The sequence below is a fragment of the Carettochelys insculpta genome, chromosome 5 (assembly GCF_033958435.1).
Source record: "Carettochelys insculpta isolate YL-2023 chromosome 5, ASM3395843v1, whole genome shotgun sequence".
NCBI lineage: Eukaryota > Metazoa > Chordata > Testudines > Carettochelyidae > Carettochelys > Carettochelys insculpta.
In genome coordinates this window covers 101762142-101776295 of record NC_134141.1, presented here as the reverse complement: position 1 = coordinate 101776295, position 14154 = coordinate 101762142, and the positions used below count along the sequence as shown (strand labels likewise).

At 40.2% G+C, this 14154-nt stretch overlaps 1 protein-coding gene across 1 annotated transcript in view; it reads right to left on the bottom strand.

The window, feature by feature from the left end:
• Positions 1-14154, bottom strand: part of OXCT1 (3-oxoacid CoA-transferase 1) — a 143235-nt gene that overhangs the window by 42703 nt on the left and 86378 nt on the right. The window contains exons 12-13 of the mRNA XM_074995618.1: positions 11983-12055; positions 11173-11248 (exon numbers count right to left, since the gene is read on the bottom strand). Of these exons, the coding sequence (XP_074851719.1) occupies positions 11173-11248; positions 11983-12055 (149 nt within the window). The remainder of the gene's footprint in view (positions 1-11172; positions 11249-11982; positions 12056-14154) is intronic.

Genomic DNA, 14154 nt, shown 5'->3' with positions numbered 1-14154 from the left:
GCCCAAGTGTCCAGAGGCAGACTGCAGAAAAAGGCCAAAAATCCATAATCATAGATTGGCAGTGCCACCCCTGTTATTCTTACATCTTCATTAACATTGTTCTAATCAGTAAGAAGGAGATTCACACTAATCTTGACTGACAGCTACAATGCCAACAAGAGCAGTGTGAAATATTAATATCAGCAGCAAAATGGTGGGAAAGCAATGGTTGCTGACTGATTGTGACAAGAGGAACCTTTCAGATTTTCACTTAGAATTGTTTACAGATAAACGTTTTGGAGGTTAAAACTACTATTGTAGCCGGAAAATGGGATGGTGACTGGAGAAAATTATGAAGTTTTGTTCTGGATTAAACAAGTTTAGGAAAATCTGAGTTTCAAAGGGGAACAATGTCAATGGGAAAAGTTTCAGAGAAATAGCCATGGTAGTCTGTTTCAACAAAAGAACAAGGATTCGGGTAGCACTTTAAAGAGTAACTGAATAATTAGGATGTGAGGGCATAAGTTTTTGTGAGATGAAACTGACTTCCTCAGCTGCTGAAGAGAGAAAAAGGGATTTAGAATTGGGAGGGTGACATCAGTACACATTAAATCAGAGTGGATGTAGCTCATCTCCAAAGTTTTACTGTCTTAAAACTTACACTAAAAACACTGACAGGAGAGACTTCCTGAGAGGTGGTAGCTTTATGGATGGGAGCAGCTCTCCCACTGACATAGCACTGTCTGCACTGAGGAGATAAGGTCAGTGAAACTACATTGTTTGGGCTGTGGATTTTTCATGCCCCTGAGCAATGTAGTTATACCAGTATGGGTCAATATTGCAGACTCAGCCTAAGTAACTGTATTATGACTTTTCATATCTGCTGGTAGTAGCTTGGATGCTGACAATATTAAGACAGTTTGCACTCTGAGAGCTTACACTCCATGCTCTTGATCCTACAAAGACCGAAGAAGTCCTGTTACAGGCAGTGGAAATACATACACAACCCCTTACAGGTTAGGGTCTGATGAGATGCACAGACAAACATGGATAAACTACAACATACTGGGAAATCCAAAGGAAGGATTCCCTTTATATTATTTTTCTATTATTTACTATTAGTGTATCAGCTCACTCAAGGTGTCATTCAAAGCCCACTGCAAAAAATAGGAGTCTTTCCACCAACTTGAATTAACTTTGGGTCGGGTCCAAAAGTAGCAGCTCTGAAACTTTTCTAATGCACTGAAGACCAGATTTTCAACTGGTCTGAGATTTAAAAAAAAAAAAAAAAAAAAAAAAAAATCCTCATCCAAAGCTGTGCACAAATGTAATTTAGGACAGGATGAAAAATTACCATTTAATATATAACATTACTTTCCAGTGTCCTAAGTTATACTGACCTCTATAGATAGCAAATAAACATTAAATTGGAATTCTCTCTTTCACTGTGTCCCTGAAAAGTTAATCTTCAATAACGGTCAGTTCTTGGTATCATGATTTTCTTTCCGGTAAATGGATTTCATGATTAACACTTTAATTGTCATTACTGAGGCTGCTCCATGTTAGATCTTGGATTTGATATACAGCATTAAGATTTTAGGCTGATATTTCTAAAATTCCAAGATGATTTTTCCAAGTGTGACTTGTTTTTAGATGCCTTAGCTGTTGGGAGCCCAACTTGAGACTCCATAGACAGCCCTGATTTTCAAAAGGGATCACCCAGCTTTCAGAAAATCAGGCTCCTATCAGATGTCTCAAGCTGGACATCAAAATCGCTAGCCACTTTTGAAAACCTTAGGCCAAATGCTTCAAATTAAAATCAGTTTTTAAAAAAGCTAAAGTGACTTTTGGTACGGCTTTGATTTTTATTAGAACCAGTGTGCCTTAAGAGCTGCTTCGATGCTGCCACAAACACAAGGGTGTCAGGGACAAGAAGATTTGCAACATGTTTCGCTACTGCTCCATGACAAGGAACAATACATGTTCCCCTACAGCATCTTTGTCTGAAGGCAACATGTGTCTCAGAGGGACGAAGGTTCAACCCACCACTCAACTGTCTGAGCATGTCATTCTAGAGGATCTCTGGGCTCATTAGTCACGCCTTCTCCCTTGTGCTCAAGGGAGTACTAGGTTTGCATCTTAGCCTGTTTTTGTTCAGGGAGGCATCAGGGCATTAAAGGTTCCTATTATCTTCTCCCTTTCCTACCTGGTACACCTGCACAAAATTGCTTGGAATTGTCTGCAGCTTGTGGAGCACACTGGGATCATTGAGAGTAAAAGATGGTATAAGAACTGAAAATTAATAGTTATTGTGTATGTTTTAGTGTGTTCATATGTTTGTTTATATAAGCCCATCCTCCTAGTCCAAAACCCCTAACTGAATTATAGCACCTATCACAATATCAGAATTTAGATTACAGCAGAAGAATAAATTTCTTAGTCGTGTGTTTAATTATTTAAAGTTGACTATAGAGAATGCAGCTGCACATACAGATAACCTTGATGGTTAGAACACCTAGGCCATGTCCACACTACAAAATAACTTTGAATTTGCTTACTTTGAAGTACACCTTCAAAGTAACAGACTTCAAAGTTGAGTGCCTACACGCACCCTATTTTGAAATTAAACTTTGACGTAGGGCACTACTCCATTCTCGGGAATGGAGTAAAGACCTATAAGTCGGGCTCCCTTACTTCAAAGTTAACTTTGAAGCAAGGGAAAATGTGTAGAAACTCTGCAGGCTACTTCGAGTAGCCCCTAATTTCGAAGGTAGTTTTTAGTGTAGATGCACCCCTAGTGTTCTACCTCCAGAACTTAGGTGGTGCTACTCAGAAGGAGACATCCCAATTTTTTACATGCACTGCATCTAATTATTGCAAAGTACCAGATGAAAACTGAGATACAATATTCTTCATTAGCCATATTCTGTTGTTCTCATGTAGTACAGATCTTCCAAAAAGGTATGTTATTCAGTCAGAACCATTATATAGGACAGAGCATGGCACCTGTCCATTAGTGATGGTACTACAGAAGGCAAAAGTTTGGAGGAAATTCTTATCTATAGAAATAGAACCCACAGAAGTTTTAAAAAAAATTTACTCTTTGGAATTCTTCAACCCTTAGCCACGGGGTCTGTCTGTCTCTGGTTCAATGGTATATTTGCTGTTACATCAGATCAGCAGCACCAATATGTATGATATTAATGTTAATGAATCCCTTGAAGGCATAAGCCGTCACTTTAAAATTGTTCCCGCTGCCCACCCCCGTTCTTAAAGCTTGATATTTAATGGCTTGGAGTGTGCGGGGGCGGGGAGGGAGAGGGAGAGGGAGAAAGGTGATGCATAGCTTACTCAACAATGTTGGGATTTAGTAAAACAGAGATACTGCGGAAATGTACCATGTCATTATTTTTAACCTTTCTACAGTGGTTTTTAATTGGAAAACAAAAAGTCAATATTTACCAATCATTATCAGAATGTGAGAGCAAAAATATTTTCTAAATATCAATTTTAAGTGAATCTACTGTAAACCTCCATTATCTATAAGATGAAGTATTTCATGTAACAAGTTGTACCTGATGAAAATTTCCATGGTTGAAGGAACTGATAGCAGGACTCTTCTGTTCATCCCTAAGATTCATTTCGGAATTCAAACCTGACTGACAGCTGAGTGTGTGAAATAATTGGTGGACATGGTTTAGTGCCTTTAGACTGCCTTGCACCTGGCCAAAACAATAGGCAGAATGGTTTACAATCAATACAAGGAGACTAAGCTAACTTCTTCCTTCTAAGGGTGGTTTGGGGTTGGTGTACATTGAAAGTGAAGCCTTCTCTGCCCAAGGCCACTGACAGATGCATCAAGAAGTCTTGTTGTTTTGAGCCTAGCACTGGTCATGGGACTAGAAAACAGCAACAAAAAACCAGCATTTTAACAGTGGTATGGTAAGGCTTACACAAGTTGCAGCAAGAGATGTTGCAATATGTAACATATCTCCCTCTCTCAAAGCCTAGATCAGGGAAATAGAGGGGCTATCAATAAAGGTAAGAGGTCCTGGAGCTTATATCCCATAGGTATGGGAAGGAGAAGAAGCAGAGTACAAACAGAATAAGAGCAACTATGATTTCCTTGGATCAGGAGAGAATATTTCAACTCCTCTGTTTTCTCCCCAACCCCTTCTTCTTGGTGTCTAGGAAAGGGGCCCACAGGGATGTGATGCCCCTTTTCCAGGTTGTAGGAAATGGAATACACAACATCTTTTCAGCAACAAATTTCCAGACTAATACCTAAAGCGGGTGAGAAAGCAGGAGGGACACCAAGAGAGAAGTGATAGCTGGACTGTTGAGGAAGCTGGAGAGAGCCCTGAATGATGCTGAGGAGCAGAAGAGAGAGATGATTGCTGGGGGCGGGAGGGGGTGCAAGAGGGAATGAGACTAAAACACAGGAAAAGTAGGGGTGCAGATAGGGGTAGGATAGAAAGAGATATTACTAGGCACAAGAAGAATAAGAGTGAGGAAAACAGATAAGAGAAGAAGATATACCGGCAGAAGTAAAAGTTATACAGAGACAATGTGAACAGAGACACAGACAATATAATCACAAATGGTTAAAATGTGTGATGGGTGACCTGTCCGTCTTCAATTGAGTGGGCAATGAGTTTCATTGTAAGTGAATAAAACTTAAGCCCCTAAGTGATCTAGGCACTTTTGAAAATATTATTCTTCGCTCCTTCCAGGGAAAGACATTTCCTTTTGTGGAATACAAACAAAAAAAACTATTAAAGCTAGTGAAAAAAAGAGGGTATTGTGCCTCAGGGTAGGCCTTAAAGAGCAGTAGGTGCCCACCTCCAGCCTGTGCCTGGCTTCCACAGAGAGTAATAGAACTGCATTCTATGGTAAGTAGGCTTGTGAACTTGCCACCAAGGAAGAGGTATAGAGATAGTACATTTTTCTCACTTAGAAGCAAGTCCTGGAAAGGCTGAGTGTCCAGGATCTGAGCAACCCCTGCAATGAAGGTGCTAAGGTAGGAGCCTGGGATGGCATGAGCTAAATAAGCTTGAGGAAGGGCAGAAGTGGAACCTGAAGATGCAAGCAAATACAGTCAGTGGCCCTGAGAAAAAGACTGTGGCACACAAAGGACATAAATCTTCATAGTTTATGGTATGAGCCTGTCAAGAACCTGTAGTTAGAAACAAGCTCCTCCCATTCCCATGAGTATTATCCCAAGAAGCAATGCTCTTCTTGACTCAAACTGCCATGGGAGTCCCACCTCCATTAAAAGTTAGAGAAGGAATGGGCTACACCTATTTTAACAACCCTTCCCAGTTCATTTCCTCTTTATAAAAGGTATGCAAATACATATATAAGCATCAGCGTGTGAGTGATGTCGAGCTGTTAAGGTAGAGCAAGGATAGTTTCACTATGATACTTATTCAAAACTTGAAGTCTTAGGATTATTACTTGCCTCCAACTGATGGAAATACCACCAGAAACTCAGGGCATATAAAAATGATGAAACTGTGAAAACAGAAAGCTAAATGAAATATGATGCAATAATATGGAACTAAGTGCCCTTGATTGTTGGCTTCTTGCAGTAAAGTGTCTGTATATTATTCAACAAAATGGACATATAAAATCTCGCAACAAAATGGACACACAGACCTCAGCAAAGCACCTCATAATGATGGCATATTAGCTTATTTAAAATAGATAGTAGCATAAGACCAAGGAAAACTTAAATATCTGCTCTTTAAGATTAACCTCTTCAGTCACAGCTACTACTGAAAGTTTGGATAGTATCTTTGGATAGTATACTCCTGTTTTTCAGTAGGCATCTATCAGGCACGTGAGGCAACACTGCATGTACCTCCCTTGCATAGGTTACCAGTACTTTGCACAGCAGAGAGCAGGTTGTCTTTCATTTACTTTTTCATTTATAAAAATGTTCCTCTTTTCAACTTCAAGATACATTTACGATAGAAACAATAAAGTAGACAAAATAGCACTTTCCAGACAGACAGTTCAAACCAACTTTCTCACAATCCTCTCAGGAAAAGCTGGCACAACACTGTCTTGGGGGTTGGGGAAGAAGTGATTCCAGATAGTCAGGGGACTTTTAACATGAAGGACACGCCCACAATCCATAGATGTTAGCACATTGACTGTCAGCTTGAATGGTATCAATAAGGAACGTTAGTCTAAGACTAATGTTTAGGCTTAATTTGGCTAAGGATTCAAACCATAAAGATGTGCAGATTAAAGCCCTAACTTCAAACTGTAAGTGCAGCAAAAGCTCTATAGCTGGAGAGACTGTGGATCTCCTTGTACAAGACTACTGTAAGGAGAAGAATCCTTGCTGGGCAGCAGTTTTTTTTTGAGTGATCAAACCCAAATATGCCTTAGAACATCAAGACCTGTATGGACAGACTTCTACTAGCTGTTGAAATGGGCTTTCAGCATAATCTAAATAAATCATCATCCTAAGAATACCAACAACAATGTGGCACACGCTGGTAAAAATACTTAAAATATTACCCCAATCCTTCATCAGGATTTGCAAATATAGACCTCTGTACTCAGAGCTCTAATGCGACTTTGCGCGTCACGGAACGACACTGGACTCTAGCGTAGGACTGAGGACTTCATTCAAACTAACCGTAATGGCAGTTTGAAACTGAAACACTGAACATATGTTGCAATCATTTCTAAATACTACACTTTTAGTGCATTTCACATTCAAATATGTACGACTCATGTAATCTCCCATTCCAAGACTGCTTTTTCTTAATACCCACACTAAAAAAAAACTTCAAAAATTCAGATGAACATATTTCACACAAGAAAAATCATTAGTGTGTGCAACAAAAATTATTTTTTCAGTAACCTACATTGAGGTTTTCAGTATTTTTTCAGTAACCTACCTAAATTATTTCAGTAAGAAATATGTTAAGCTCATTCCCCAGAAGTTTAGAATGAAATGTCTGCGTGTTTAAATGATGCACACATTTCATGATCCAGAATGCAATGATTCAAAATCATTTTTGCAAAACAGTAGGTAAATAATTAGCTCATTTTTTATTGTTATCATTAGTAACATCCTCTACAAAATGAAGAAGATGAAGTCCACTGACAGAAGTGTATTAATTCAACATGATGACTAAAGTGGTTTATCGGGTGACAAAGGAAAAGATACACAATACAGTCTGTATCCCACTTGTATCTACAGAATCAGACTGATAATCATTTATACATCTAACTCATCTGATAAAAATTTAGACACTAAATTGATTTTAAAAGGAAATATGAACTCACTAGAGCATAGCTGTGATTATCCTCCATATGCTAATTTTTAACAATATTGGGCTTCAGTCCTTGACTCTTTTTAGCAACATATTTGGTGACTCCATATTAATCTCACTTTGATGTAGATTGTGAACCATATCAGGCAATAAAAATATAATTTGGTTCCCCCACCCCCCGTATTCTCCTTTCCAAAAAAGACTGATTTTATTACTTATTTTGGATCTTAAGAAATGCAAAATCCAAAACACAAGAAACACTGGCCCGGCAGAATACCTGATTATCCTCCAGGTTCCCTAAACTGAGTGCAGGCATATAAAACACACAACCACCCGCTAGAGGTTCACAGAGAGGAGACATTAATTCTTAAGTCTCATTTTTCACAATAATTGAAGAATTTACCGCCTGAAAAAAAAATTCTCAAATTGCCCTGACAATCTTTTTATCCATATGGTACCTTTTGAAATGGGGTCAAATTCATTCTTCCACCCATGGATTAGAATTTCATCACTTTAGCTGTGAAAATCCGTAGTTCTTATTGACATTGGTATCAAATTCAAGGGGAAAAAAGAAAAAAAAAGGTGTGCAAATCAGTAGCTGTAAATGAAGGCAAAATTAGTAATTGTGTCACTCCTTGCTCAAGAGTTTTTACCAAGGAGCTCTGAAACCATGTATCTAGCAACATTAGACCATGCTGCGGCAAGTGAATCAGAACATAACATAAAAACGTAAGAATGGCCATACTGGGTCAGACCAAAGGTCCATCCAGCCCAGTAGCCTGTCTGCTGACAGTGGCCAGTGCCAAGTGCCCCAGGGACACTGAAGACAATGATCAAGCGATTTGTTTCCTGCCATCCATCTCCAGCCTCTGACAATCAGAGGCCAGGGACACCATTCCTACCCTTGGCTAATAGCCTTTTGTGGACCTAACCTCCATGAATTTATCTAGCTCCTTCTTAAATTCTGTTATAGTCCTAGCCTTCATAGTCTCCTCTGGCAATGAGTTCCACAGGTTAACTATGCGCTGAGTGAAGAAGAACTTTCTTTTATTAGTTTTAAACCTGCTACCCATTAATTTCATTTGGTGTCCTCTAGTTCTTGTATTATGGGCACAAGTAAATAACTTCTCCTTATTCGCCCTCTCCACACCTGTCATAATTTTATATACCTCTATCATGCTCCCCCTCAGCCTCCTCTCTTCTCAACTGAAAAGTCCCAATCTTTTTAGCCTCTCCTCATACAGCACCTGTTCCAAGCCCCTAATCATTCTAGTTGCCCTTTTCTGAACCTTTTCCAGTGCCAGGATATCTTTTTTTAGGTGAGGAGACCACATCTGTACACAGTATTCAAAACATGGGCATACCATAGATTTATATAGGGGCGGTAAGATACTCCTTGCCTTATTTTCCATTCCTTTTTTAATAATACCTAACATCCTATTTGCCTTTTTGACTGCTTCTGCACACTGCGTGGATGTTTTCAAGGAACTATCCATGGTAACTCCAAGATCTCTTTCCTGATTAGTTATTGCTAAATTAGCCCCCATCATATTGAAAGTATAGTTGGGGTTATATTTTCCAATCTGCATTACTTTACACTTATCCACATTAAAGTTCATTTGCCATTTTGTTCCCCAATCACTCAGTTTGAGATCCTTTTGAAGTTCTTCACAGTCTGCCTTTGTCTGGACTATCTTGAACAGTTTAGCATCATCTCCAAACTTTTGCACCTCACTGCTCACCCCCTTCTCCAGATCATTTATGAATACATTGAATAGGATTGGTCCTAGGACTGACTCTTGGGGGACACCACTAGTTACCCTCTCCATCTGGAAAATGTACCATTTATGCCTACCCTCTGTTTCCTATCTTTTAACCAGTTCTCAATCCATGAAAGGACCTTCCCTCTTATCCCATGACAACTTAATTTACATAAGAGCTTTTGATGAGGTACCTTGTCAAAGGCTTTCTGGAAATCTAAGTACGCTATATCCACTGGATCTCCCCTGTCTGCATGTTTGTTAACCCCTTCAAAGGACTCTAACAGATTAGTAAGACGTGATTTCCCTCTGCAGAAACCACGTTGACTTTTGCCCATCAAATTATGTTCTTCTACATGCCTGACAATTTTATTCTTTACTATTGTTTCAACTAGTTTGCCTGGAACTGATGCTAAACTTACCAGTCTGTAATTGCCAGGGTCACCTCTAGAGCCCTTTTTAAATATTGGTGTCACATTAGCTATCTTCCAGTCATTAGGGTACGGAAGCTGATCCAAAGGACAGATTACAAACTAGTGTTAATAGCTCTGCAATTTCCTATTTGAGTTCTTTCAGAACCCTTGGATGAATGCCATCCGGTCCCAGTGATTTGTTAACACTAAGTTTATCTATTTGTTCCAAAACCTCCTCTTACGACACTTCAATCTGGGACAGTTCCTCAGTTTCATTTCCCACAAAAAAACGGTGCAGGTTTGGGAATCTCCCCAACATCCTCAGCTGTGAAGACTGAAGCAAAGAAATCATTTAGTCTCTCTGCAATGGCTTTATTGTCCTTGATTGCTCCTTTTGTATTTGTATCATCTAGGGAACCCACTGGTTTTTTTTAGCAGGCTTCCTGCTTCTAATATATTTAAAAAACCTCTTGTTATTGTTTTTGAGCTTTTGGCTAGCTGTTCCTCAAAATCTTTTTTGGCTTTCCTTATTACAGTTTTACACTTCATTTGCTAGTGTTTATGTTCCTTTCTATTTACCTCACTAGCATTTGCCTTCCACTTTTTGAAAGATGCCTTTTTATCCCTCACTGCTTGTTTTACATGGGTGTTAACCCATGGTGGCTCTTTTTTTTGGTGTCTTAGTATGTTTTTTAATTTGGGGTATACATTTACGTTGGGCCTCTATTATAGTGTCTAATGAATGTAGAAAAGACAAATGAGTTTAAAACAATCAATCACTGGAGTGTAATATTTTGGCTTTGCTTATATGCAGACAGAACCAGTGACCTTAATACGTACTGCTGTAAAACTTCTATGATCCTCACAGTCCCTTCTAACTTCTCTCTATCCAACTAAGTCCAACTTCCTTATTTTATCAGCCAGGAACCTCTTGGAATCTCCAGTTTCCATATAAAATAAATTTGCTTTGACTGTTGGTTATAGGGTTGTCTTCTTTCCTACCAACTTCAAGCTCTGTATCTTCTCTTTTCAGTTAAACAATCTTTGATTCCTACCAGTGTTGATGTTGTCTTCAGAGCTACTGAATGTGTATGCAGCAAGTCTCTAAAACTCCCAGAAAAGCATGAAAAGAGGAACCTTAACAACTCAAGAACAAAAATGCAAATAGGACCCCAAAATATTATTTTAAAAGTCTCAGTTTTTTACAACTCAAGCTCAATTTTAGGGCCCTGACTCTAGGGTTTTGGATCCTTGAAGCCAACAATACTGAAGGAAAACAGTATCATCCTCAAAGCTACATGTTTTTTTTCATTTTCTCTGCCTCACAGCCCAGTTTCTACCAGAATTCTACCCACTCACCCTGTTTCCTTGCCAGAGATTTAAAGAAACAGTACACTTTCTTTGTGTCAAAAGTCTTCCTGAACTCTATATTGAAAAAAATTTGTATGTCTGGAACAATGGTCCCACTAACAAACGTCTCCACAGCTCCTTAAATCTCCAGTTTTTGAACATTTGTTAAAAACAAAACAAAAAAAAAAATGTATAAAGTTAGGCACCTGAGACTGCAACAAAGGGAAATACATGTTAAACGAAGAACAATCTCCTCCTGCTGCTATCGGTTTAGAAACCGAAGTTTCAGAACACAGTTGTTAGGAGAGAAGCTGGGAAAAACATGTATTTGTATTATTTAAATCAGGTGCACTCATGGTACAGCTGTTTACTTACAGGTATCATCCAGTTGGCCAGATCACCATACTTGGACACCTGCATTGCTCCAAGCATTGTCAAATCAACATGACCTCTGGTAAAAAGATAGTGTGCAATTAGCATACTGCATAAAATAACAGCCTGCCAAATTACTTGCTCATTGTCTTAATCTATCAACGTAAAACTCTTAAAAATGGTAGTAAACAACAGAGGAACTGAGCAGTTTGCCACACAGGTACTTTTTTCCCCATAGCACTGCTTGGATTTCTCTCAGCCTTCTGAGGCTCCAAAGCATTATAACTTTTGTCTGGTTTTAGTTAACTACATTCACAGTAAACCAGTGCTGAACTCACATTTTTAAATGCCCTCCTTCATGTATTTACATGCACTGATTATCTTTTCAGAGCCATTAGGGTTTAGCGTGTGTTTATATTTAAACAAAAAACAGGTGCAGATGGTGAATTTCCATCAGGGAGGCAGGAATAGCACTGCAGACACAAGCTGAGCAAAGAGAACATACAGTGCGCTAGTACAGATTAGATTCCTAGGAAAATCATTAAAAAGTAGTCATTTAAAACACTCTTATGAATGTGTTTATATACAGCCAAGTGTTAGCCGCAAACATCCTTACAATATCTGTCACAGTTAGTTGAATATTTCAGTTTCTAGTACCCTGAACTACTCCTTCTGTAGGTTCTCACTGAACATTCACAATAAATTTACAGGTTGTTAAATAATAATCACATTGCAGAGCAATACTAATAAATTAGTTAGTGACTCATCCTATTCTGTTTAGCATTTTAACAGATTAGGAGTACTGTTACATACCCTCTAATCATCGCAAATGATTCATCACTAGAGAAATAGGAGGAACCTGGAAGAACAGTGACTGTCTCTTTACCTGTAAAAGAAATGGGATGTTATATTTGCAGAACTGGAAAAATAGGAAAATCCAGTAGAAAGGAATCATCATCAGCATGTCAAACTCCATCAGACCCTATCCATATTTATTGGTATAAACTTTTTTTGAATTATGGGAGGGGCAGGTTACTCTGTAAAAAGGTTGTGAGGGAGTTGGGCAGGGGCTGAATAAAGCCATTAATTAGCCTATGTCTACACTACAGCATAGATTGACACAGAGATCAATCTACCAGTGGTTGATTTAGTGGATCTAGTTAAGACCCACCTATCAACTGCAGATCTCTTTGCAGTCAACCCCCTACTTTACCCCAGATGAGAAGAGTATTCAATGGGAGCACTCTCCCATCAACCCCCTCACAGTGTAGACCTGCGGGTAACAAACTAAGATATGTTGACTCCCCGGTACGTTATTCACATAGCTGGAGTTTCATAGCTTAGGTTGACTTTCTGCAGTAGCATAGCTGTAGTCTCAGGGAGAGCTTCTCCTATCAACATAACTACCCCCTACTCATCTAAGTGGTTTCATGTTGACCGGAGAGGTCTCTCCAATCAGTAGAAAGATTAGACCCGGGTAGGCAATCCCCAGCACACATGACAAGAATAGCATATAATCCAATTTTCACCAGTATGTAAGGCGGGAGCTCAGGCCCACGCCTCCTCCCCCACGCAGCCAGAAGCTTGCTCAATGCCATGCTGCAGGCTGCTTTCCTCTTCCCACTTGGTGACTGCCTGCCTCAGCTCCCCAAACCTCTTCCCTGGGCTCAGCAGCCAGCTGCTCTGGCCACCCCACATGGCAGTATTTACTGTGACCCCGGCTGAGCTATAGAGCCCAAATGACTAAGTTTAGAAAGGGCAGCCAGAGGCTGAGCTCCTGCACCAGGAAGCACAGCAAGGCTGCAGAAATGGAGTGCCATAAGCAGATGAAAAGGGCCTAGCTTCAGGGAAGTGTGGTGGGCCTCAGCCAGACTCACCGCATGCCTCCCTGAGCTGGAGCAGCCCCTGAAGAAGGAGCAAAACTATAGTCGGGCCATCTGTTTTCCCAGGCCGGCACACCGGGGCCCAATCCTGCTTTTCCCAGCTGCATGCCCAGGCTCCACTCCCGGGGATCAGCACAAGGAACACAGGAGGACTGGGCCTAACCCAGAAGTGCCATGCTGCAGAGGCACACTGTGCAGCACACCAGGGCAGCCTGGCAGCAGCTGCAGAAGCTGCCACTGTTGTCTGAGTTTGAAGGGGGCAGAGGAGCCCACGGTGCAGCAGCTGCAGGCCAGGGAGCACCAACAGCAGTTCCAGATGCTCTGCTGCTGGCTGGTCTATCAATGGCACTGAACACCAGCAATGCAAAGGGTGACTGCTTGAGCACAAGAAAAATTGATCATGTGGGGTGATCAACCAATCTTTCAACGTGATCATCAAGAATTTCAAAATTTCCAATGCTGGGTCCTCATGCATCCAAGTCAAACCAGAGTCCCGTGCTACATTTGTTACTTTAAGATCCAGTTCGTCACCAGAAACCAGGCAAGTCAAACTGGCAGCTGGGCATTTGAAATGAAGTTTCTAGAACACAAAAGCTGTTCTGCTGGCCTCACTGGAACTCTGTTAGCTCCTAGGGGCAAAACCACAACTAGGGCTTGCTCAAAAATCAGTGTAAATTCAAAGCCTGGCGTAGACAAAGGCAAAATATTCAGCCTCAGCGGAAGCAGCTCAGGTTCTGGAGTTTTTATAAGATGAATTTGATATCGAAATGCGGGCTAGTACCTTGAAAGTCTCTCTCTTTCTGACCTGTCATCAATTTTGAGTGTATCCAGAAAGTCTTGGAAGGAGGAGGGAGATATACGGCTTCACTGGAGCACTTCAGCTAATATATCCTCCTAAGGTTCTGTCCTGTGATTTAAACGCTGTGTCCAATGCCTTCAGACAGAGCCTGTGTTCACCTACGACATCAGTTGTTTTGCTAAGTCTTTCATGAAAACAAGGTGGTTTTTTAAAACAGATCCCACCATTATTACAATAGTAAATTGGAGTTTTCATTGATCTCATTGCTTTCTTTTTGTCCACATCTTCCTTATCCAAAAGGGG